The 24,676-nt window shown below is 42.9% G+C and overlaps 1 protein-coding gene across 1 annotated transcript in view; it reads left to right on the forward strand.

The window, feature by feature from the left end:
- The window catches only part of EMB2421 (FAD/NAD(P)-binding oxidoreductase family protein), a 107,902-nt gene that overhangs the window by 65,159 nt on the left and 18,067 nt on the right, over positions 1-24,676 (forward strand). Inside the window, exon 9 of the mRNA XM_087664324.1 lies at positions 19,684-19,908. Coding sequence (XP_087520450.1) covers positions 19,684-19,908 — 225 coding nt within the window. The remainder of the gene's footprint in view (positions 1-19,683; positions 19,909-24,676) is intronic.

Raw genomic sequence — 24,676 nt, forward strand, 5'->3', positions numbered from 1 at the left:
TCCTTTGGAAGCTTCTTGTTGCCCAAAGGCCTTTGAAGATGACATCTTCTTCTTGCTCTTACTATCCTTTTTGGGAGAATTTAAAAACCTCTCAAACTATGGATCTTTGACCAATTGAACAAAGATGTTAGTTGTTGTCTTTAACTGAGCCTTGAATTGGTCATCATATTCTTCATCTCCTTGCTGGCCATTAGCATATTGTGGCCGTGAAGGACTTGTTTCTTGGTCAACAATCATATTTTCTCCTTGCTTTCATGCTTTAAGCCTATTCCAAGATTAGGCATTGCATTTTCCCCTTCATTATGTGCATTTTCAAAATAAGATGCATCATCACTTCTTGATCCCATCTCATTGTAAGATGACATACTTGTTGTAAATGTTTAAATGAACACAATATTTGAAACCAACCTTCCTCTTTGGAGAGGGTGATAATAACTTGATTTAACAGTAATTACAACAAGCATAAAATTTACATAAATTGAAAATGCACACTTTATCACTTTAATCTTGGATAATGGATAGCCTATTGGCCCCAAAATTGACACTTCTTGCAATATTTCTTTAGCTTTTATTGCAAATGGATGGAGTATAACTGAGATTCTCTGATCTTTTCTAGTAATCCAACTGCCTCTTGTTGTCAAAATTGGCTAGCAAGTCTTCAAACCAATTTTCCCCTTGGTTTGCTTGGGGATTGGCCTTTACCTTGCTCCTTGAAAGACAAATTCAGCCCCAATCTGATATTGGCTGGTTGGCATTTTAAATGTCCTTGAAATTCTTTGATTTTAGCTACTGGAAAAGTCCTAGGCTCTCAATTTTGAGCATGCATCTTGAGGTGGCTGTCAAACCCTAATTTTTACTGTAAATTAGGGTTTACAGCAAAGATTAAACAAAATCTCTACCTTAGATGGCTCAAATGGTTGGATTTTGCTGAGCCTCTAATGTTACCATTGACATTAGTATGGCCAATAAGTTGCTCTAGGCTAAAGTCAGACCCTGGGTACCGTCTAGTAGCTATTGGACATAACTTCTTACAACTTTTGCCTTTGGTACAAACTAATATTTTGGTGTCTTGGGTTCCACATTGTGAAATAATTAACTTGCACCTCACATGTGCAAGTTACATTAGCAAATTTTATTAACTTTTAATCAAATGTTAAGCAAAGCAATAAAATTTCAGGTCCTTATGACAATTTCAGTAAACTTGAGCAAGACTTCTGACCTTTAATCAGGTGTCTGGGATCCAGTAAGTCAAGGGATTTGATGGCATTCCAACAATGGAACCATAAAACTAGTCTTCTTGCTTGGATAGCATGATTCAATCCTAATTACTGCAAGTATAAAATTCACATAAACCTAAAATGCAAATGTTACTACTTAATCCTTGACATTGGATAGCATGTTTGCCACAAAACTTAGCACCCCTTCTGGTATTTCTTTAACTTGTATTGTAAATGGATGGAGTGAAATTGACATTTTTCAACCTCCTCTACTAATCCAAGTGACTCTTGCTATCATAAATGACCAGTATGTGAAGATGTAGAGACGAGAGCTCACACACAACTGCCAAGACCCACGGACCGCTTATTCTTTTAAGCGTTTCAAGCGAGCACCTATGACTATCTCTTACCTAGCCGACGCGCCTTCGATCTTACCAGGGTGTAGTGAGCTTACCTTGATGCCCCAATGAGTAGCCTCCTGCCTCAAGCACTCCGGTAGCTCCATGATTCGTGATGCAAGCTCAAGCATCCTCAAGCCTCTTTCTCCAAGCTCCATCGTCCATAGCCATGCGCGAGATGAGAGAAGAGAAGAGAAGAGAAGAGATGATGGAGAACTTTACCTCCAAGATCCCTCACCCTCACACACTCACTCCCTCACTCACTCTCACTCCCTCCCTCAAGCAGTCACTAACAAGCAAAGAGAAGAGAAGAAGAGAAAAAGAAGAGTCCACTTTGCGATACATCCAAGAATGAGTTCTTCATTCACTTTTCAACTTTATATACAAAACCCTAAATTCTTTTTGGGCGGTCATCCTTTTATTCCCTTTTTACATGGCCGGGCGTGGCTAAGGCCTTCTTTCCTATTGTCCTCCTATTTTCTTTCTAGCTTCCTTTCTACCGCCCATCTACCATTACAATTTGCATAGGAGGGACCCTGACGCTTTTTTACAAAAAGTTTTAGGGGCGCCTTGGGTTTAAGAATGCGCTTCTGCCTTTAACTTAGCTTGTGCTTTTCCACTTTTTTTGCTTTCTTTTTATGCTGAGATTAATATTACCCCCCTCCTAGTTTAGTGCCAGTCTCATTGCACTAATGGGTAGTAGTTGGAAGATGGGATGGGTGTAGCCAGATGGCTTTTTTAAGTTTGTGTACAAGCCCTTGCGGGGGATGGTGTTGGGTGGATCGGCCTTGGAATTGAAGATATAGTTGGGGCGGGTCCTTCCTTGACGTTGACTTGGAGTGGATCCGTCCCTTGAATATGGTGTTGGTCGGATCTCCCTCTCGCCGGCCGAGGTTGCAATGACACCAACGGAACCTGGCTTTTTTTTCCATTCTCTTCAAGTTGCCTTATCTGTTCACCTATGTCTGTTCAGAGTTCACCATTCGCATAGGATTTAACATGTATCCCTCATAAAATGAATTACATTGCGCCTCGCGCTTTTCTTGTGAGGACCTTCGGAGGTTCTCCTTCATTCTTGAGAGAGCCTTGCTAGAATATTCGATGCTTATTGTCATCCTTGAGAGAGCATCCTTCATCCTCGACAGGGCCTCCCTCATCCTTGAGAGGACCTCGTCACAGTCGTTGGAGCCCTCTTTTTTCTGAGCTTGCCTTGTCCTGCACTATTCCAAATGAGCTTCTTCATTCACTTTTTGACTGGGGCTGCCTTGGTATGTATCTGCTGTGTTTCATTTGCATGGTGACATGTCGTATAAGATGACCTCCCTTCTAGATAGGTGCTAGTTCCAGGACACTTGCGGTTTGGAGCTGATGAAGGTTCGTTGATTTAAAAGGGCGGTTGTGTGAGTTGATGATGATGGGGTCTTGGGGCTATTGGTCTTGGGAAGAAGCTAATTAATTGGTTAAGTTGGTGGAGGCTGGGAGCTCATTGCATGGATAATGTGGCCTCCCACATTGGGGGTTGGAGCCTTGTTTGTACCTAAAAAGAAAAGAAGGTGCACTACTTGGAGGTGTGTTTGCTTTGCCGTGTGGTGCATTGTGCTTGTGCTAGTGGAATTGGGAGTTGGGTCGAAGCTTGGCTGTTGTCGCCCACTTGAGGACCCGGTTTGTGCATAAGTGAGGTGCGGTGTGTGTAGCTTGGGGTAATAGGTCTAACCATAGTCGAGTGTTACCTCCCCAGGTATGTCTTGCTCTTGATATGCCCTAAGCGTAAAGTGGGGAATTAAAATGAGGCTAGGGGTTTAGGGACGGAACCGATCGACGGAAGCAACTGGACACACCTAACTTGAGAACCCCTAGGTGCAGTGACTGTGGCCTATGTGGTGTATATTGCTGTTCATTGTGATTTCTTCGCTTTTCATCTTTGCTTTCTTTTTCTTTCTTTCTTTCTTTCTTTCTTTCTCGTTCACGTTCATTTTCTCTTTTTTTCTTCATTTTCATTTTCTTTTTCTTCTTCTTTCTTTCTTTCTTTCTTTTTTCCATCTATTTTGGCCATTGACTGATGCTTTTTAGTTTTCCTTGCGTTTTATTCACATTACTTATTTGATTTTACATTTTGATTTCACCTTACTCCCTCCCCCCTTGAGGATGAGAAGAATCCTTCCTGGGATTAGAGGTTAAAGGATTAAGGGCGTTCAACATCTATGCATGGTGCTTCACTTGCGTATGAACCAAGCATAGAAGTTTGGATTATATTCCATTTTAGCGTAGTGGTCCATGTCGATAGGACGAATGCCTACGTGAGTGATGTGGGTAAGAACGTCTGCTAGGAAGTCACCGGAGCCAATTCGGCTAGCAATGTATAACTCCTCCTCAGATAGAATACGATCCAAAGACGGATGGGTCAGGAGGTGCTCTTCTAGGGGTCTGTTACTCATTGTTGTGAAAACCCTATAGGAGGTTGGAGCTACATAAGTGGGGTCATACTCCAAGGTTTTGATAGCACATCTCTGCTTAGCATTAGTTATGATTTGACAACCTTCAAATTCCCATTGAAGTCGGAGAGCATACCATTTCCTTAAGAAGGAAGAGTTGTTATCAGTGAGTTGCTTCAACTCTTCGATTTCTTGGTCGGTGGCGGTTGCAATGCACTTGCCATATGACGTGATGAGGCGTCGTTTCTGTGCTTGCTTGCAAAAAATCTCGGTGGCGATTAACTCCTCAGCTGCTTCAGCAGCCTTAACGAAGACAAAGTCGGATTCTTCCCATGAGCAAGGTAGCATATGCACCTCCGTTGCGAAAGGCTCTTCCAAAAGATCTAAGTCCAAGCGGTCATAGATTTTAGCAAGCGATCGGAAAGCGGCATCTAAGCGTCTAAGGCAAGCAACCAAATCATCCCCTGTGTTCTCAGCGAAGTCCGCGGCCAAGATTAGAATTGATCTCTGTTCATAAGAGGGTCTAAGGCTTGTAGGTGGCTGGGGCTTTGACTGAACTAGAGAGTTTAGCAGCTGATTGTTGTGGCTCTAGTTGCTTTTGCGGTTGTGGCTTGGCCTCTTGTTCAATAGGATGGGTTGCGGCTGCTAAGGGTGCTTCTGAGGTTTGAGGGGCACTAGTAGGCCAAGGTTGAGACAGTTTGTTAGTAGCGGGCTGCAATTCAGGCCTATAGATTGTTTTAGATTTTGCGGGGCTAGGCTTTAAAGGTTCTATGAGTTTAGTAGCCTGAGTCTCTTGTGGTCTGAGTGTTTGATCTGTTTTGATGTGTTGTGTGGTCAAGCTTGAGGGCGGTGTTTGAGTAGGGCCTTTTGGCTGTTTTGGCTCTAGGTACCTAGATCCAGGTGTTACCCTCATAGTAGCCTTGCGCTTGCAATAAGGCCTTGGGAACCCATCGTAGCTTTACCGTACGCTGATGTCTATGGTTTTGTCTTGGCCTCCTAGGTTTCGAGTGTGGGTTCTTAGCCTTGTGGGGCCAGGGATGTGTGCTCCTAGGAGGCGGGCCTTGATGTTTATGTGTCCATTGAAGCCTTGGTTCAGGGGTCTTTATTTTTGGCTTCAGCGGTTTGCAGGTCTTTAGGTTTGGTGGTTGGTGACGAGTCACGATCCCCCTCCTTAGACTTGACGATGGTTTCTCTACTGGTGGCTTTGCAGTCTTTGAAGGAGTCGCGCAACGCTTGCTGAAATCAATGACTATATGCACGTTGCCTATGGCAAGGTGAATATTTTGGGACTCGTAGTTGACATTGCAATAAGCTTGCTTTTTAAATGTGCGTCCTAATAGCGATTCCGTACCTGCATCTTTGGTGTTTGGCAACACATAGAAGATTATTGGTATGCTTTCGGACTTGATAGAGACTGTAGCCTTGCACTTTCCCAAGAGTGCATATGATCGGCCCCCATATGGGCTGAGTTTGGCGTCGGTGTGTTGCAACTACGGTCTACCAATATGGGTCCAATGATCGTGAGTTAAGACATTAAAGTCAGCTCCACTCATCGATTAATGCATTGAAGGTGTGTGCTTGCTTGGTAGTGACCGTTATGCTTAGGTAGTGACCGTTATGCTTGCTTGGTGTGTGCTTGCTTGGTAGTGACCGTTATGCTTAGGTAGACTGGTTTTACTACCTCATTCTCATCATCAATCTCTGTGATAGTGGCCACTCGCACCTTGATAGGGGGTTCTAGCATTGACGGCTCATACAGTGGGTGTGTGGGAGTATAGTACTTCTTTTTGCAGTTGCCATTGAAGAAACCTATGCCCTCACCCTCTAGGGTTTGGAGTTCTATAGTTCCAGTTCGACTGATGGTGCGGACTCTGAAAGGCCCTAGCCCTCTAAACTGGAACTAGCCCTCTAGGGTTTGGAGTCTTAGCTATGGTGCGGACTCTGAAAGGCCCTAGGCCACCATAGCTAAGACTGCAACACCTTGCGGGCTGTTGTGTCTCCAGTAAAATGTCCTCTTGCTATTTTTCCGTGTGCCTCTGTAAGTGTCTCGTGCATTTCATGCTCGCACACACATTTGCATAGCAATTCGTCTTGTCCTATCCGATAGAGTTGGTATGCTATCAATTGATAAGGTTGGACTTTGAGAATGAGTCGTCTAAGTCATGCTTTTTCTATTGGTTGTTTAGGAAGTCCGTGCTCAAACACTTGGACTATGTCATCTGCCCAATAAGGCGTTAGATCAGCTTTAAACAAATCTCTTTTGTTGGATATGTTGAACAGACGGGCATCAAGTAGCTTGTCTGTAATGCCTTGTCCAGTGGCTTTTCTCGTAGGGATGTGAGACGTATGGTCAGCCATAGTTGAATTCTAAAAATAGAAGTAACCATCGAGCTATGTGTCTTGTAGCGCATGGTTTATTAACAAGGCAAAGTAGGGCTTGATGGTCAACGAAGAAGATAAAGGACGTAGCTAAAAGATAATGCTGAAACTTCTTTATAACAAATACCATGGCCAAACCTTCTCTTTCCGTTGTCGCATAATTCATTTCTGTGTCTGTGAGTTGTTTGCTAGCAAAGCTCAGAGGATAGTCTAAGTTGTGAACATGAAAAGTGATTGTCCAGTCTAGGGCTTGTAGAATTGGTGCAGTGGTTAGAGCCTTTTTCAACTCCTTATACGCGCGTTGGCATTTCTCGGTCCACTCCAATATAATGAGCAGCTTGTATAGAGGTCTAGCAATCGATACATAGCTCAACACAAACCGCCAATAATACCTTGTATGGCCTAGGAAGCAGTGAACTCTCTTGTAATCAGTTGGTGGTGGAAGATTGACGATAACCCTGACTTTCGAGAAGTCGGTGGTAACGCCGTTCTTCGACACCACATGCCCTAGGATGCATATGTGCTTTACCTAGAACTGACACTTTAAGGGGTTCAACGAGAGATGATATAATTGACACCGTTCATAGATAGCTTGGAGTTTGTCTAAGTGTTCCTTTTAAGTGGAGTGAACATAGATCGTTGACGAAAACCTCTAACTCCTTCCTAAGCATATTCTTGAATATAACACATATAAGCCTCTGGAAGGTAGCTGCCGCGTTAGTCAACCCGAAGGGCATGACTATGTAGGCAAAGACTCCCCACTTAGTGGCGAAGGCGGTCTTGTGCCTATCATCAGGGTGCACTTGTACCTAGTTGTACCCCGAGAAGCCGTCCAAGAAACTGTAGGCCTCTTTACAAGCCACTCTCTCGAGCATGTGCTCGGTATACGATAATGGATAATTGTCTCTTCTCGTAACAGCTTTTACCTTTTTGTAGTTCCTTTTCAGCACGATCACTATGGGTGAGACCCAGTCCGTGTGCTCAATCTCGTAAATGAATCCTGCTCTCATCAGCTTATCAATCTCTTCTTTTACTGCGTGAGCGTGCTTGGGATTCATTGGATCTGGTTGCTGTTTGATCGGTATTGCATTGGGTGTCATGGATATGTTGTGAGTCACTACACTCGGATCTATCCCTTTTAGCTCATCGAGGGACCAAGCAAACACGTCTACATACTCTCGCAAGAGAGCAATGAGACTTACTTTTCCTTCCTTAGCCAAGTCATCGGCCGTCAAGACAGGTCGGGGTGTCTCCCCTTCATTGGCCAAATTGACCTACTTGACCTCCTTGACCTTAGCGGGACCTTCTGGCTCGCTTGCTTGCTCTTGGTGTTTGGCTCCTAGCAAGATCACTACCATGTCGCCTTTCTTGAACCTAGTGAATCTCCTTGGTAGGTCTTGTGGTGTTCTTTACTCCTTTGCTTGCATATCCTTAGGTTATTTCCTTCTTTCCTCCTCTAACCTTTGGCGTCTGAGGTGGATGGGTAAGTCCCCTTTGGTGCATCTAGTCTTGGGAGGTCGAGGTAATTCGAGATCACTATTTGAGCTTACTTCTGATTTGGAATTGAACTCTCCGTCTTCGCTAGAAGAGGGAGTCTCTCTGGGTGGTCGTAGCTCCTATGGTGAATCTCTCCTAAGCAATGGCGCGGCACTTGGTTGGGCTAGACCTGCTTGCTCAAAGTCTATTGCACCTATGTGCTCCAACCAAGTGCGATCGCAATCCAGGCGCATGACTCCTCTTTCGATTCTAAAGGCATTTTCCTTGCGTGGTTTGGAGTCTGCTCGCATTTGCTCTATCACTTGTCCTTCAGTGTCGTATTCTATTGTGTCAACTTCCTCTTCACTCTCGTCACTGAAGGAACAATAGTCCTCATATTTGTCGTTAGAGCTATCTTTGTTTGACTGCTCCTTATCTCCTAGGTCTTGATATGTCTCCTCCTCCTCGTCGGTGCTAAGGCCCAATTGTACATCAAGTTTAAGTCGTGCACTTTGGTCCATCGCCACTTAGGTTCGTTCAAGAAATCTTCCAGTAGTTTAAGGCTCGTTGATGGGTTACCATCTAACTTGTCAGTCAAGTGCTCTAAGATCTCATGGAGCTCTCGCTTGTTGTTCGGTACTTGGAATAAAACTGGATTGGACCCTCTCTGCGCACTCGTAGCCATCGTGCAGATTGCCATTGAGGGCTCTTCTTGGGCCTTGCTAACTTCCTTAGCAGCTTGCTTGTATTCTTCATTGTCCGAGAACGGTAGGTCGATTGTAGCAAGGACATGCATCCAGTCTCGCTCGTCCTCTGGGCAAGAGATATACCTAGTCAGTGTCTCGTAAGATTTCTTATTTTGGCCGTCACCCTTCAGCGTAGTGGAGATGGCATCTAGATTGACCGGTGTGGTCTTCTAGGTATCCATCTCTACTCTTACTGCTTCTGTTCGATTGCCTAGGAAGATTAGACTGTTGCCTCAGTCTTCTATGACTCTCGCATTGCGCATCCAGGGTCGGCCTAGTAGGATGTCATAGTCCACTCCCTTTAGGACTATAAAATCAATCGAGAATTGGACTCCTGCGATCTTGACTGGCCAATTCTTTAATACACCAAATGGCTTCACTTTCATTTCGTTAGCCAATGTGACATTAAACCTGGCTGTCTCGACCGGTGGGTTAGTGTTGGTCTGGAGCACTACATGGCTCAACACACTACATTCTTTTCCTTGTGGTATCGCCTAGAGCTAAGACCAGCAAAACCGCATGCATTTCAGTACCCTCCTAAAAAGCATTGACATGTAAGGATTTTGGCACTGAGTACAGCGTCAGACTCGGTATCTGTATCTTTGCATCATGTTGGTGCGAGTCAACGGCCGGCAGCTTGCTCCATTGACCCTTTAACCAACTGTTTTAGCTGTTGCCACAACGGCAGATGTTGCCTAAGTAGATCTCCTAGGCTTAGCGTCACAGGGGTGGTCATCAATGAGGTGAGGAGATTGCTAGTTGCTTGCCGCCCTCCTGTCTCTACGATCTTGGCCAATGGCATTGGCTGATTCTCTGAGCCCTTCTAGTGCGTTGAGGTATAGGAGCATCCATTTACTCTCCTGGAGAGTCTGTAACAGCCATCTTGGTTCTGTTTTGGCTGCATTTACAGCAGCCCTTTCATGCTGTACTGCCTCTTCCATTGCATGTGGCAAACCATCATCGATACTCTGCTGTTCAGGAGCATATGGTGCAGCAACAGCTTGCTGTATTAAGTCTGTCCTGCCATTTACAGCAGGCATAGACTCCAAAGTAAGTGGCAAAAGACCCTCAAAGACATCACCAATGTCCTAGGTGGCTGGCATGTGAAACTGGTCATGTGAAAATGCAGCATTTTCAGCAAATAGGACATCCCTACTGACAAAGACTCTCTTCGTGTGTGGGTCATACAAGTGACAGCCCTTGCTCTCCGAATTGTAGCCAATAAATAACAGCCTTGTCATCAAGCTTCCCACGAAGCTCTTTTGGAACATGTGCATAGGCTATGCACCCAAACACCCAAAAGTAGTCTACTCTGGGTTTCTTGCCATGCCAAGCTTCGAACGGTGTGATCGTCTTCAGTGCCTTAGTAGGTGCATGATTCAACACATGATTTGCACACTGAAGGCTCTCTAGCCAAAATTTATGAGGTAGCCCCTTGCTTTTTAGCATACAACGAGTCATCTCCATAAGAGTCCAATTCTTCCTTTCAGCAACACCATTTTGTTGAGGAGTCATTCTAACAGTGGCTTGATGCATAATGCCATGATCAAGCAAATATGTCTAAAAAGCACGAGACATGTACTCCCCTTCTCTATATGTGCGAAGTGTCTGCACTTTTAAGTCAGTTTTAGCTTTAAGCTTTGCAACAAGATGTTTGAAATGCATGAACACATTGGATTTCGCCTTCAGCCCATACACCCATGTATGCCGAGAGTAGTCATCAATAAATGTAACAAAGTAATGATGACCTCCAAGTGCACGTGTCCTCATGGGACCACAAACATCGGAGTGAATAAGCTGCATTTTTCGGACAGCACGCACTGCACCATCCTTTTTGAAGGCAAACCTATGCATCTTGCCCAAAATACATCCCTCACATGCATGAGGAGGTGGAGTCTCCACTGGAGGCAATGCATCTACCATATGACACCTCTGAAGGGTCATCAAACTCCCAAAGCTCATGTGTCCATAGCGGGCATGCCATAGCTCCGCATTTTGCATAGCGGGCGAAAGAGTAGTGGCTGCTAAGTCATCATGAGACTGTTTGTCATATGTATCCAACAAAAATAGATGCTTATGCAGGGTGCCGGACAGCCTAAGTGCATAATTCATCTCTCTGTCTCTAACAATGCATTTGTCATCCTCAAAGATGATCTGAAAGCCATGCTTTTTAAAAGTAGAGATAGACAACAAGTTCTTTGTAATGCCAGGTACAAACAAGACATCTAGAAGCATGAAATCACAACCATCTGCAACAATAATAGTGACTGTCCCAATGCCACATACATCATAATTGCTGGTATTCTCACATAAAACATGCTTCCTAGCAGGGGCTGAATGCAAAGAGATAAACAAACACTTCTTGGAAGTGATGTGCTTTGACGCCCCACAGCCAAAATACCATATTTGTTGCATTTCAGCAGCATTAAATGCTGAATCAGCCATTGAAGAATCATAACTGTATGTGAGAAATGCATAGTCTTGCTCTACAAAGTTGGCTGAAGTATCATCATCAATAGATTTGCTGATTGATGTTTCTTGGATAGCCAAACCGGAGTTCTTTTTCTTCTCTTTGGCCGATCTCTTTTTGCATTCATCGATATAGTGACCAGGTTTCTTGCAATAATGGCATTTCCTATTCTTTTTAGTCTTTTCTGTGTCTTGGAAAACCTTATTTGATGGCTGTCCAACATCACCCTTTTGCTGATTTTTTACATTTTGCTTGACTTTTCCTTTACCTTTGAACTTGGAAAGCATAGCCACATCACCTGAACGCAATGCCACATTCTTCCGAGTCTGTTCCTCTTGCAGCAAGAGGCCTTCCAACTCCACAAATGTAAGGGGTTGTTGCCCCTCCTCAAAGACAACATCAAAGAGGTGTGGAAACCAAGATATGACTGTGGAAGAGAGTTCAGTGTGATGTGTACCAATTCGGCAGCCTGAATGACCTCATCAACATTGAGTAGCTGCTCATGCAAATCGTGTATGTTAGTAAGGCGCTCTGTCATGCTATCACCTTCATCCATGGTCACATTGACAAACTCTCTACGGAGATAGGATATCGTGGCCTCATTGGATGCTGCAAATATACGCTCAAGTACATCACATGCTGATTTTGAGATCTTACAATACCGAATGTGTGGAATAATTATCCTTTTCACTGACAAGGCAATCAAAGAAAGTGCATGTGCATCTTTTGAGTCCCATTTCCTCTGATCCTCGGTAGGAGGGAGAGGAGGGGCAACAACAATAGCAGCACCAATACCACTAGCAGCAGCACCAACAACCTGTCCTCGAGCGTTACGCTGAGGTCTCTGAGGTGCAAGACCTCGTGGTCGCTGGAAATCACCTGTAACATAGTCCCACAAGTCTTTCTCCACAAGAAGGTTACGGACCATAAAACTCTACAGTGGGTAGTTTGAGCCATCAAGTTTGTTCTCTTGAGTGAGGACACCAAGGATGTTGCTTTGATCATTATTCCCTTGATGTGCCATGCTGTCAATGATAGACAAAAATCTGCAGTCAAATACTTCAATGCTGAAGTATAGAGTATAGTCCTCAGAGTATCAAAATCCCCCATGGGATTAAGAAACAAGTACCTAACTGTCACTCAAATGCCAAAGTGTGCACAATGCCACCCAAATTAGCACTCAGCTAGTAAATTAGAGCACTATACTGCTGTACCACACCCGCCTCGAATTGTGTGTCCACAAAAGTACAAAATACAACTACTTAATGTTGATTGTTACCAAAATTTACTGATTTTTTTCAAAATTATGTGCCCAATCTGATTGTAATAGCAATTAAATGTTGCTGTATTGCTTGTTGCTTGCCTTGGAGTGTGTGTCAGGCAATAGCCCCAATTTTTTTTCTAAAATTTCAAAGAAATTGAAGAAATTTGTACCTTGCAGTGGGAAATTTTGCAAAAATGTTGCCTTGTGGTGCATGTTAGCAGTGAACAGCAGCTGAAAGCTGCCTCGTGATGCGTGCTGGATCCAAAAAACTGAAAAGCCCCAAATTTTCTTGAGCCAATGTGAAAGAAATTGCGCAATGTCTATGAGTTTGGTAACAATTTGCGCAAAGGGCCTCCAATCGGGCAAAAGCCCTAAATTTTCGGTGGGAATGTCCAAGAAATTGAGAAATTTCTTTGAATTGGTTGTCAATTCGAACTCTGGGAGTAAAAATTAGCAAAAGCCCCAAATTTTTGGGCAGCATGAGCTGAGATTCAAGAAGAGATGGCTGAAATAGACTGAAAATTCCAGAAATTTCGAGAAAACCCCAAATCTGAAAATTAGGGTTTTTGCACTTTTTAGGGTTTGCAGAAATTGGCGGGCAGGATTGAGAAAAAGGCGGGCAGAGTTGAGAAAATGGCGGGCAGAGCTTAAAACAGCAGCAGGAAGAGATGGCTGAAATAGATTGGAAATTCCAGAAATTTCGAGAAAACCCCAAATCTGAAAATTAGGGTTTTTGCACTTTTTAGGGTTTGCAGAAATTGGTGGGCAGGACTGAGAAAATGGCGGGCAGAGCTTAAAACAGCAGCAGCTCTTCCAAAACAGCAGCTCCTCAGGTTGCGTGCAGGTTGAAAACAACAGATTTGGAGCAGATGATCGAGCTGGACAGATCTGGAGCAAATGGACACATCTGGACCTGATGGCTGAACTGGACAGATTTGGAGCAGATGGACAGATCTGGAGTAGACAAGAAAGGGCTCAGCTACAGCTCCTCCTCCAGTTCAGTAGCACCTCACAACAGTTGAAAACTCTTCCTCGAGCTGAGAACCAATCTGGCCTTGGGCGGGATGGCACCGGCTGACGGTGGCTGAACGGAATCCACGCATATGATTTCCCTAGTGTCACCACTTCAAGTTTCTAAAACACTAGGTTACACACCTTACATCGACACTTTAATAAGTGTCCACATCACACAAATTACATTGCGCGTTGCCCATAGAATCGGCAAATTCTAACAATTTCTAGGTCTAGAATTGCCTATAAAGTGTTCAATGGATTCTCCTGGTGCGGGTTGTGCTCCGTGTCGTCCGAGATGTGTCAAATTCCCCAAGTTTGTCGATCTATGTGCGTCCAATTGTGCAGGGTTCGATTTTGGAAATCGGACGTCCGATTCACCAGTGGTCCGATTCATTCTGGTTTGATTCAGGTATGTCTGATTATCAAAATTGGACAAGGTGTGTTCAATTGTCAAAATCGGACAGGGTATGTCCGATCGAACGGGGTGGCTGGTTTGATTTGCATGTGTCCGATTCAAGGGATTAGACGGGTCAAGTGTTCGATCGGATGGGTAGTGAGTCCGATTTTCGCCTGTCCGATTCTTAGAATCGGACAGGATAGGGTGGTCCGAGTGATGACGTAGTAGGGTCTGATTTTAGTAGTCCGATTTTCAAAATTGGACAAGGCCTTTGGTCCGAGCGTCCGATTTTGCAGAATCGGACGTTCGATTTTGGGAATCGGACATTGGGAAGCCTGTTTGATTTCATCGGCCGAAATATGCATCAACTACAATTTGACAAAAATCTCCACGCTCGAGCAACGACCACCCGCAAGACCTTCCAGAAATCAAATATGGGTGTAGAACAAGAGTCTCATATACCTGAAACTCGCAAAAAACTCCGGCACACTCCGATGGATCCGATGTAAACTTGTGGCCAAGCTCTCTCTCTCTCTCTCTCTCTCTCTCTCTCTCTCTCTCTCTCTCTCTTAAACCTAAGACTACAAATGAGGCTTCCCCTTGCCATCCGAGGTCTTAAACCCTTGCTGGGCACAACCTTAATCCTCCTGATCACCCCCCTTGCAATTCCAACACATCTAAGAACTCATTTTTCCCATTTTTTCCCTGTTTGTGCCCTGTTTGGGCTTGTTTTACAGCAGTAAACCCTAAGCTTTCCACTCCGATTTCTCGATCCTAATCTACTCTAAACACAACAAAAATCAAAACCCAAGTATTGAAATGATTTCTTCCACTCAACTAATCATCAAAAACCAAAAATATATACTTGTAGCGCGGATTAAAACCCAAGATGTCCTATCTAACTCAAGCTTCGGTTCGGGGATGAAACCCTTACTTCGATGCTCGATTTGAGGTGCGTAAGTGCTTAAGCTTGAACCCGTTGGTCCCGACAATAGAATCAAAATGCAATGGGAGCTTACGCTCAACTGCTCGATCGAGTTGCCTCCTCTCCTGAGCACTCTGGTAGCTCCACGATCCAAGTGCAAGCTTCAAGCGAGCTCAATCCTCAAACTCCACGCTCCAAGCTTCATCGCCGCGAGCAAGAGAAGAGAAGATAAGAGAGGAGAAGAGAAGAGAAGAGAAGAGAAGAGAGGAGAATAAGAGAGGAGAAGACAGAGAGCTTCTCCACCACGGTTCCTCACCCTCACACACTCACTCTCTCACAGTTCCACACTTCCTCTCTCAAGCACAAGCTCAAGCAAGCAATAACAAGAAGAAGAGGAGAGCTACTTCTGCCACACACCCAAGAATGAGCTCTTCATTTACTTTTCAACTTTATATACAAAACCCTAAATCCCTTTTTGGACAGTCATCCTTTTATCTCCTTTTTACATGGCCAGCCGTGGCCTAGGCTTTTTTTCCCATTGTACTATCTTCTTTCTAGCTTCCTTTCTACCACCCATCTACCTTTACAATTTGCACAGGAGGGAGCCTGGCGCTCTTTTACAAAAAGTTTTAGGGGCACCTTGCATTTAAGAATGCGCTTCTACCTTTGACTTAGCTTGTGTTTTTCCACTTTTTCCGTTTTCTTTTTGTGTTGAGGTTAACATTATCCCCTTTGGTCAGTCATCCTTTTATCCCCTTTTTACATGGCCGACCGTGGCCTAGGCCTTCTTTTCCATTGTCCTCCTATCTTCGTCTTAGCTTTCTTTCTACCACCCATCTACCTTTACAATTTGCACAGGAGGGAGCTTGGCGCTCTTTTACAAAAAGTTTTAGGGGCGCCTTGGGTTTAAAAATGCGCTTGTGCCTTTGACTTAGGTTGCGCTTTTCCACTTTGTTCGCTTTCTTTTTGTGCTGAGGTTAATAGAAGAAGCTTGTGGAGTACTTGCTAGGGTTTGCACTGAGGAAACACAAAGTGTACGATCACGATAGAAACACAATGATACAAATATAAACGTGCAAAAATCCAAACCCTAAAAGTGGAACTCAAAACTCAAACACAAAAACCAACACAAGTAGGAGGGGAGAGAACGAACATAACTCTAAAGTGAATGAAAATTGTCAATGCATGAAGGATGTACAGAGTACCCATGGCAAGAGTAGTAGTGTCGGAGAGTGATGTCCTCGTCCAGAGATGGATCCCAAGTATTGTAACCACCAGTCAAAGATGAGAGAGTGCTGAATAATGAAGGGCAGCAGGTTGGCCACTAAAACAAGGTAGTCGGAGGTTGAAATTTGGTAAATGTAGGAGTGTACCACTAGAGAAGGCTGGAATGCGATCAGTTGAGGTAGAGAAATATCAGCCAACAAAAGGAGAGGTGTTTGCTGAAGTAGGCAGCTTGTTGGACAGCAAAAACGCAAGTACTTCAGCAGTCTCTTGGTGGGAGAGATGGCAGCAGTCTCTCGCTTAGCTCCAGATGCTAAAAAGGTAGACTGATCATTTGCTATGATGACGCAAAAGATGGAGACTTCCAAATAGCAGAGCGATGGCTAGAAACAGGCCACCTAGGGGTACAATGGTGATGGTTGGACAGCATATGGTAGGTGGCTGATGGTTGAAATTTGCATGGTGGAGTGAGAAACCTGCACAAAAGAATGAGGATTGAATGGGGGCAGCTTGTCTATTTATAGATGTGGATGGACCCTCCCAAATTAGGGTTTTATTGAAACTCTCTTGAACCACGCACCATTTTTGTATTTTTCATTAAATAAGCATGTTTTAGGGCTGTTTAAGATGCTAATCAAAATGTAATGCATTTCTTAGCTCAATACAACAAAGATTCAAACCAATTTGTCCCTTGATTTGCTAGGGGATTGACCTTCATCTGTGCTCCTTGGGAGATAAATTAGCCCCAAATTCAATACTGACCAGTTGGCCTCTTGAATCCTCTTGGAACACATTGATTTTAGCTTTGAAAATTCAAGTTTGAAGCTTTCAAATTCAGGCACGCTTCGTGAGGTAGTTGTCAAATCGCATCTTTTGTTGTAAAATAGGGTGTACAATAGAAATTCACCAAAATCTCCACCTCAAATGGCTAGATTGCTGTAAAACTTGGAACAAAGCTAAAAATGGTTGAAGAAAGTAAGAAAATGCTGTAGAAAGAGAAAATTTAAAGATTTGTCACGAGAATTTGGTGAAATTGAGATGCTGACCCAGTTTTGCAGCCCTAAACGGATTCACCAACAATAAAGGAAGTATCAGAGGCTGTAGTCTTCAGGAGAATGCATAGTTATTGGAAACACCATATTTTTACTGTTTCACTATTTCCATTTTCGTTTTTGTTTTTGTTTCCATTTCTGCCTTTCTCATCCCTTTAGTTATTGGAAACTTCTCAAAACTGCAAATTTATGTTGTTTCCGTTTCCGTTTTTCTCTCAGTTTTTCCCATTTCCCATAACTATGGGAGAAAGTGCATTAGTTGCCATCATCAGCTTCCCCTGGTTTGGAATATGCAATCACCTTCACCAAAATGGTTTGGAATATGCTTTCCAAAACTTGCATGGGCAATTTGCCAAGTGGCAGCCTTTTAAACTGAATTTCCAGCATTATCCAGCCCATTAAATTAATTTTTAGAATATAATTTTTGAAAATTAATCTAATAATTATTTCAATACCAAAAAAATAATCTAACAAGCTAATAATTAAATTGGCTAGGCCAATTTATTAGCCAAGTGATCCTGAGCACTCATTAGCTTGGAATTGGCATTAATTAATTAATTAATGCTGATTCCCTAGTGTCACCATTGATACTAATGTTGAGAAACCACTTTTTCAGTTTACCCACTTTTTTTAGGGTTTCGCATTGACAGCCCCAAAAAGAGATGGTATGCACATTTTGGCCACTTTTTCAGTGGGCACCTACACAGTGCTGCACCACCCTAGATGGCTTATGCCTATAAATAGACAGTCACTTCATTCATTCATTACCACCTTCTTCGGTCATCACCATCCTCTTCAATCATTCTTTATCTAGCTTTTCTTCTCATAGCATGATTCAGTGCATCGTCACTGTGTTCTTATGTTTTTGAGTTTTTCTTCTCTCTCAGTGTTTGCCGTACGCACTCTGTGTTTCTCCTTGCAAACCCTACACTCTCTTTGCATCGTCGCAAATTCTGACAACTAAGGGCTAATTAAATGTTCTAGGCCAAGTTCTGACACCCTGGTACCACCTACCACCTGTTAGGTGTAACTTATTACAATTTTTGCCTTTGGCATACTTATCTCAAAGTTGTGGGTTCCACCTTGTGAAATAATTGACGTGCACCTCACATGTGCAAGCACATTTGCACATTTGATTATTAAGTCCGCTGGCTGGCAGTACCAAGTTCCAATTCACTCTCAAAAGCCTAAATTTTGGGTAGTATTGCCAGAGGTTTCTTAATGAAAATTTCCCAAGCCACCAAAGGGGAATAATGCTATAAATGCACTATTACAGCTAGACTTGAAAGAAGGTCCACTTCATTTTAGTAAAGAACAATTTAAGTTCCATGGCACAATCTCCAAACTACATAAGCTGCGCTCAAGCATATCAGTTATGAAAGCTCCATAGCACAATCTTTGGGATGCTTTGTTAAATTTACCAAAGCCACCAAATGGAACTGATGCTATAGAGTTATTACAGACAGATCTAGTAAGATGTTAAAGACCATATTAAAGCTCCATGGCACAATCGTCAAACTAAATAAGCTGCAGAGACAACATTTGAATATATGCAGCTCAAGCCTGTCATCTCCATTGCACAATCTCAAACTACATAAGCTTCAAAGATAATGTTGGAGATATACAGCTCAAGAGTATCAGTTTGTTCTAGAGTTTTAGTAGATAATCTCCCTGGTATAAGCAAGAAAGGCGTCTCTTCTCATATACTCAGAATTCCATCAAAAAGTGTGCATAATCTCTGTCCAGATCATGGAAAGAGTCTTTGCTATAGAAACGTTCTGCAGCTCACTGCTACAACTGCATCTTGCTGAACAAATGTACCAATCTATATTGCTAGCAATCCACTTATTCTGTGATAATGGTATGTAGTCCACTCTGTCTAAGAGAAGTCTGCTGTGGGAATAATGGTCAACTACTGGCCAAAGATGAGAAATGAGAGGCTCCCTAAATGTCATAATCACAGGCTGGACCTCATTGTATGACCCATGGAGTTGCTCCCCAAGTTAGGATTCAATATCGTAATGCTGTTGATACATGAAATCAAGCCATAACTCTCAAAAATCTTGCCAGCTACTGTCTGGTGTCTTCTTTCAAGGATCCTGTCGTGCCAATTACTGTCCAGTTACTTCTTTACACACATTGCTGGTCCAGATTCTTGAGCGAGTGCACCAAAGTTCAGATCCATAATTATCCCATATAGTTGCTGCTATTTTCTGAACAAGTGTGCTAGATATTGATTACCTGTTACAAGGATTCATTTGCCTGGCTCATATGAAGGCTCATGGTGGAAAATTACTGGGTTACAATTTGGTTTTATAATATTTCAGACTCTTTTGGAAGAACACATGGTTTTGTTTAGTAATGGGATACATTAGGCTGACAGGCATCATGAAGCAGTGGTACTTGTTCCAATCTTGTCAATACTGTTTGAGAAAATGCTATTTGAGTGACTACAGAAAGACAGATTGATTGGCACATAAGTGTTTTATTTGATTAATATGGAAACTCTCAAGAAATGAGGTGAAGCACATGCATTTAGTTGAATATTGATGGACACTAGACATGTTACAGGAGATTGAGTCTCTAGATGAATAGAAATAGGTCTTACACAGAAACTGGTGCCGACTGCTACTATGTATATTTTGACACTGAAATTGTCTCATCTTGGCTTCTACTTTACATATGGCAGGTTTGTTCATGATCTGATAAACAAGCAGATTGGCCCTCTACTCCCTAGAAACATACAAAGAGCTCTACTGGAGGGTATATTTTCACTTGGTCGGTCTCAGTTATCCCCTCTTATTCTGAACACAAACAACCCATTGGGATTGATTAGGTTGCAAAGGTTGAAGCTTATTCTTGAGCAAGACCAAAGCCTACAGTTGCAATTTCCTGCAGAGGATATTGGTTTCAGGTTCTTTCTTTGCCTGTCTTAATTCATTTTGTTGTCAGATTGTTTAATGCTTTGTCATACATGCGAAGGGATGGAACTTGTTTTAGGTCTTGTGAACTGACTGAGAGGTAAAGAGCTAGTAGGTTGATCGTTCTGAAAGTATGTGGGGTGTGTTAAATCTGAGGATTCCATGGTGGATTTTTTTCCCATTTGGGGTTACCCACTCAACGATACAAAAATCTACAAACAAAGAGCACAAGTGGGTGTGGTGAGAATAGATCATGCCTTCTCCCAAGTGCAAGGGTTAAGAAACTTGCATTCAAGAAATTCTTGTATGACAAAGAGAACTATTTGTATGACAAGAGATTGAAGAGACTGCACCACGGCAGAAGCCAAATCATTCCTAGGAATGAGGCCCGCATACTATGGTGCTAAACTGGCAATGTAGGAGACCTGCCAAGTGGCAATGTAGGAGACCTGCCAAGTGGCACAATATGATTTTGCACTCTGGAATGGGAATAAAATATGAATGCATTCCAGATAATCCAATTATGCTAGCAACCCCAAAAGTGCAAAAGGTGGAAACCAATCATCACATCTGGCTGCTCAAAGTCTATTAGTTTGGGTTTGCCAAAAGCTGAGTCATGTGGATGCATGGATGTTGTGACAACATAACACCAAACCTCGGACAGTAGAGACCATAGGGTAAGACAGAAGCTGATGTTGACAGGTCTTCTTTGTTGTAGTATAAAGGAAGCAAGAGCCATTGTCCAACCCCTGGATTCTGCAAACAATAACTTTGCATTTGAAGGGAGTTTTTTAAAACCAACCCATCATCATTGTGGATTTCCAGTAATCTCTACTTTTGTGGAGGCCCAAAGGGACTTGCTTGTATCCATCAACCATTCTTAATCGTTGACAAGGAAATGATATACTTGACTTGCGAATGCATGCTCTACGATTGGCCTTCCAGTAATCTTGTGAGGGGCTATCCAGGTCTAGCCGGGGAAGAGGTTGCCAAGCAAGCAAGGATGCCGAAATGGTTTCTTGTGAATTATATTACTCTCTGGGTACATGATGTAAATCACATCAAAGTTTGTTGTGCTGGTAGAAGCACATCAACAATAGAAACTAGCCCAAGCCTTGCCATCCTGCTAAGCTTGCTGTTTTCATTCCCATGAAACAATTTTAGAGGCAGCCTACATTTCAGCTTGCATAGAATTGGCCTGCAATCGATCATTGCTTGGGTGTGAGGACTTCTCAAGCACCACTTTCCATGAATGGACTACATGAGTCAATAACATCAAAGACTTGAGGCTTACTGGCTGATCAACATCGATAACATGTGACAATGAGACCTGAATTCTTGCTATTGCCATGCAAAATACTCACATTGTTGAGAAAGAATTGTTGTGCTAAACCCCAAGGCATGTCTTTTAATGAAGACCATCAGAGAGCTATCATGTGCACCTCCACATCTGAAATTGCACCTTCCCATTCTTTTAGGTGTACACATATGGTTTAAGGAAATCAAAGTAATGCTAAAATGTGTAGACTCCTTTTTCTTAGGCATGAAACAAAGAGACAATGTGATTTCTTGCAAGTTGGCCTTCGAGCAAGTGATATGAAATCATGGGCAGCATGATTGTCTGAGCAACATTTAGATGCACATGGAAAGGCCATGCTTGTCCAATAAGAAATTTGTGAGCAATGTGAGTGTATATCCAATCAAGCAATTTCTTAGTCTGACTTGTACCCCCAAGGAATATCCCAAGTGTCATTGATATTGCCATGGGTTGCCACCTTTCCTGGCCATCCCAAAGTGAGCAAGTCTAGCTTTGTGCAATTGATGAGAACTGATTTGGTGGTGTTAATATGCATCCTTGAAGGCAATGCAAACAAGCCCCATATATCCATGGCTATGCGAAGGTCGTCCTTGTCAGCTTTCCAAAACATAAATGTATCATTTGCCAAGGTTTGATGGACTAGTTGTTGCCCAAAAGGGAGAGACAAGTCTATATCATCACAATTTATACCAAATGGGATAACATCATTAGAATAGGATGTGTTGCAAGAGCAAGGAACAGACTTAGAGGGCATCCCTATTTGATAGACTTAGAGATGATGAATGGTTATGTAACACTTCCGTTGAGCACAGCTCTCGAAGAAGAGCCCCTGCCGATAGTGTAGATCAAATGGGATAATCTAGGCCTAAAATCCATATCCTGCATGACTTGGGCTATAGAGGACTAATGAAGATGATCAAAAGCTTTCTCTAGATTGAGTTGAACCATTACTAACTCTGGAGCATAATCCATTTCCATTTGCACTTTCAAAATATTATGTAGAATATTCCTCCCCTTGATAAACCCATATTGAGCAAGATGCAGTGTATTAGGAAGGTGTTTATGCAATCTATTAGCCACATCTTTGCAAAATTCTTCCACATGTTGCCCATCAATGAAATAGGTCATGAATGTTTGAGATGAACATGAAGGCACAATTGGTGGCAATTTAATCACACAATCTTTTCAAAAAGTCGGCATTATCCCGGTTGTCCAGACTTTTTGACAATGTGAGACATTGTGGTCAAGGGCGAGGACAAGAAATCTGCAGATTTTGCAATGAATTCATTGATGAGGCCATCCCAACTAGGGCTTTTGTCCTTCGGCAAGTGCACCAAAATGTTAGCCATCTCATTGTCAATTATGTCTCCATCTAGATTCACAGCTATATTGGGGGAAACTTGATCCTTGATGAGTAAATCCATAAAGTAGTCCCTATACATGCGCATGATAACTTGTGGATCAAGAATTTTGTAGCCTTACCACATTTTGTGTTGCAAAAGAGGCATGTAGGCTGCGGAAAAACTTGTGTGTAACACTTGTTATCATGCATGCCCTTTGTCAAACCTGCAATTTTAGCGGTGTCAACTAAAAGTGAATGTACTAGTGCCAGGACCTTCTCAGCAGTATCCAATCTCTATCTCCAAGCAAAGCATGCTGGATTTCATAATGTCTAGCAACTCTTCATACATTGCATACTAGCAAGGCAAATGAAAGAATGCCCTTAATCAGTAGGTCAATTCAAAAACTGATCCAAAATATGCATCATACATCCATCAAATATATCATGCTGAAGAAAAGAAGAGTTTAAACAGACAACTTACCCATGTATCGTTGGAAAATATGTATTGATTGTTTAAGCATTACAAGCTCTAGCAGAAAGTGGTAATAAAGCATATATTGCTAATGAACTATAATCTCCAAAACCTCTAGCAAGAAAGAATCATCATGCATAATATACATGCAATCTAGTAGGCTCCAAGCTTGCAAATACTTGGTAGAATGGAAAGTATAACCTTGCTATTGGATGTAGCTAGGACCATAGATCTCGTTTAAAAAACATTGATGCAAGTGTATTCCAATCATGACTATTGGGTGCGTCTATAAAACCATATCTCAAAGTAGATTGAGAGGGATTCCCACACATACTGAAATTTCCCTTGGACAAACTAAGCTTACCGAGTCTAAGGCATGATTCTAATAGTTGTTGAAGGCCATAATGCTACATGACATCAGTCCATGCATATACACAAACCGGCCATATAACCTTACCATCATGTGTAATCTCAACAAGGAATCTACCACCTGAACTTGCTGAAGTTTCTCATGCACAATCATCAACACACTTGAATGCTTCATTGATGGACCCTATCATAAAACCGCTTGAAACCATAACAGTAGGTTGTTCTTCTTGCTTTTTACAACTTTTATGCCCAATGGTACATAGAATATCTAAAGCATTAGCATGCAAAATTCTCCATCTGTAATGTTGTTTGCTACGAGAGCAAATGCCATGAACATTCCACATGGCTATTGTTAGAATTGGTCAACTATGGGTAGTGCTCAATGTAATTTGTGTGATGTGGACAACTAACGTGTCAGTGTGTCTAGGACTTTAAAAGTAGAGACATTAGACTCTAGAGTTAAATTAACCCTAGTTTTTTTTGCAAATAAAATGTGGTTGATTATATTGCTCAGAAAAACTGATTACAACGGAGTGCTCATGCTCAACAGACTAGCTAGAGCTGATGCAAAGTCATAAATACATCTGTATACATGCCTCTCAGGGCGGTCTAGGGGGGATGGGGGCAAGAAGCCATGGAGGGGGGTGTATTGCCATCTGGGGCTGCCTGGATGCATCATGAAAAACAGGTCCTGGCCGCCCCAAGTACGCATGAAATGACAACGGAGCTCATGATGAGCCCTGGACTTGCCGTGCACTTGATCCCAACGGCCGCAGAGGGAGTGGATGATGGAGGTCTAGAGCTCTGCTAAGGTTGCCTGTATTGAAAGTCTCTCTTCATCGAAAGCCTCTTGACACCGCGCCTTCCAGATATGCCATCCAATAAGATTCCCTATGATCTCCCATACCTTAGAGCGGTTTGCTGTGGGCTCCAGTACTTGGCGGATGGGTAGAGCCTCCAAACCGACCATTGCGCACGACCCTGCCTCGATGATGAATATCGTGTCCTGCATCCCGGCCTCATACAGAAGGTGACGGCCCTAGCTAACTACCTGCCAACAGAAAGCTCCCCATGAGATACATCCAAGGCTGGGTGCTATATGGCGAAGGATATGGCATGCTCCTCTCCACACGAGTTGCGCCTCCTCACATGACCAAAGGCAGTGCTTTGGGGTTTCCAAAGGCTGCTGTGTGCAGCGCTTACAACCCCCCTCCTGTATCTGGGCAAGCCAACTTCCCACCGCCAAGCCTCCATGTGCCA

Source organism: Lygodium microphyllum, chromosome 23 (assembly GCF_053477565.2).
Source record: "Lygodium microphyllum isolate KBCC chromosome 23, Lygodium_microphyllum_v1.1.10, whole genome shotgun sequence".
NCBI lineage: Eukaryota > Viridiplantae > Streptophyta > Polypodiopsida > Schizaeales > Lygodiaceae > Lygodium > Lygodium microphyllum.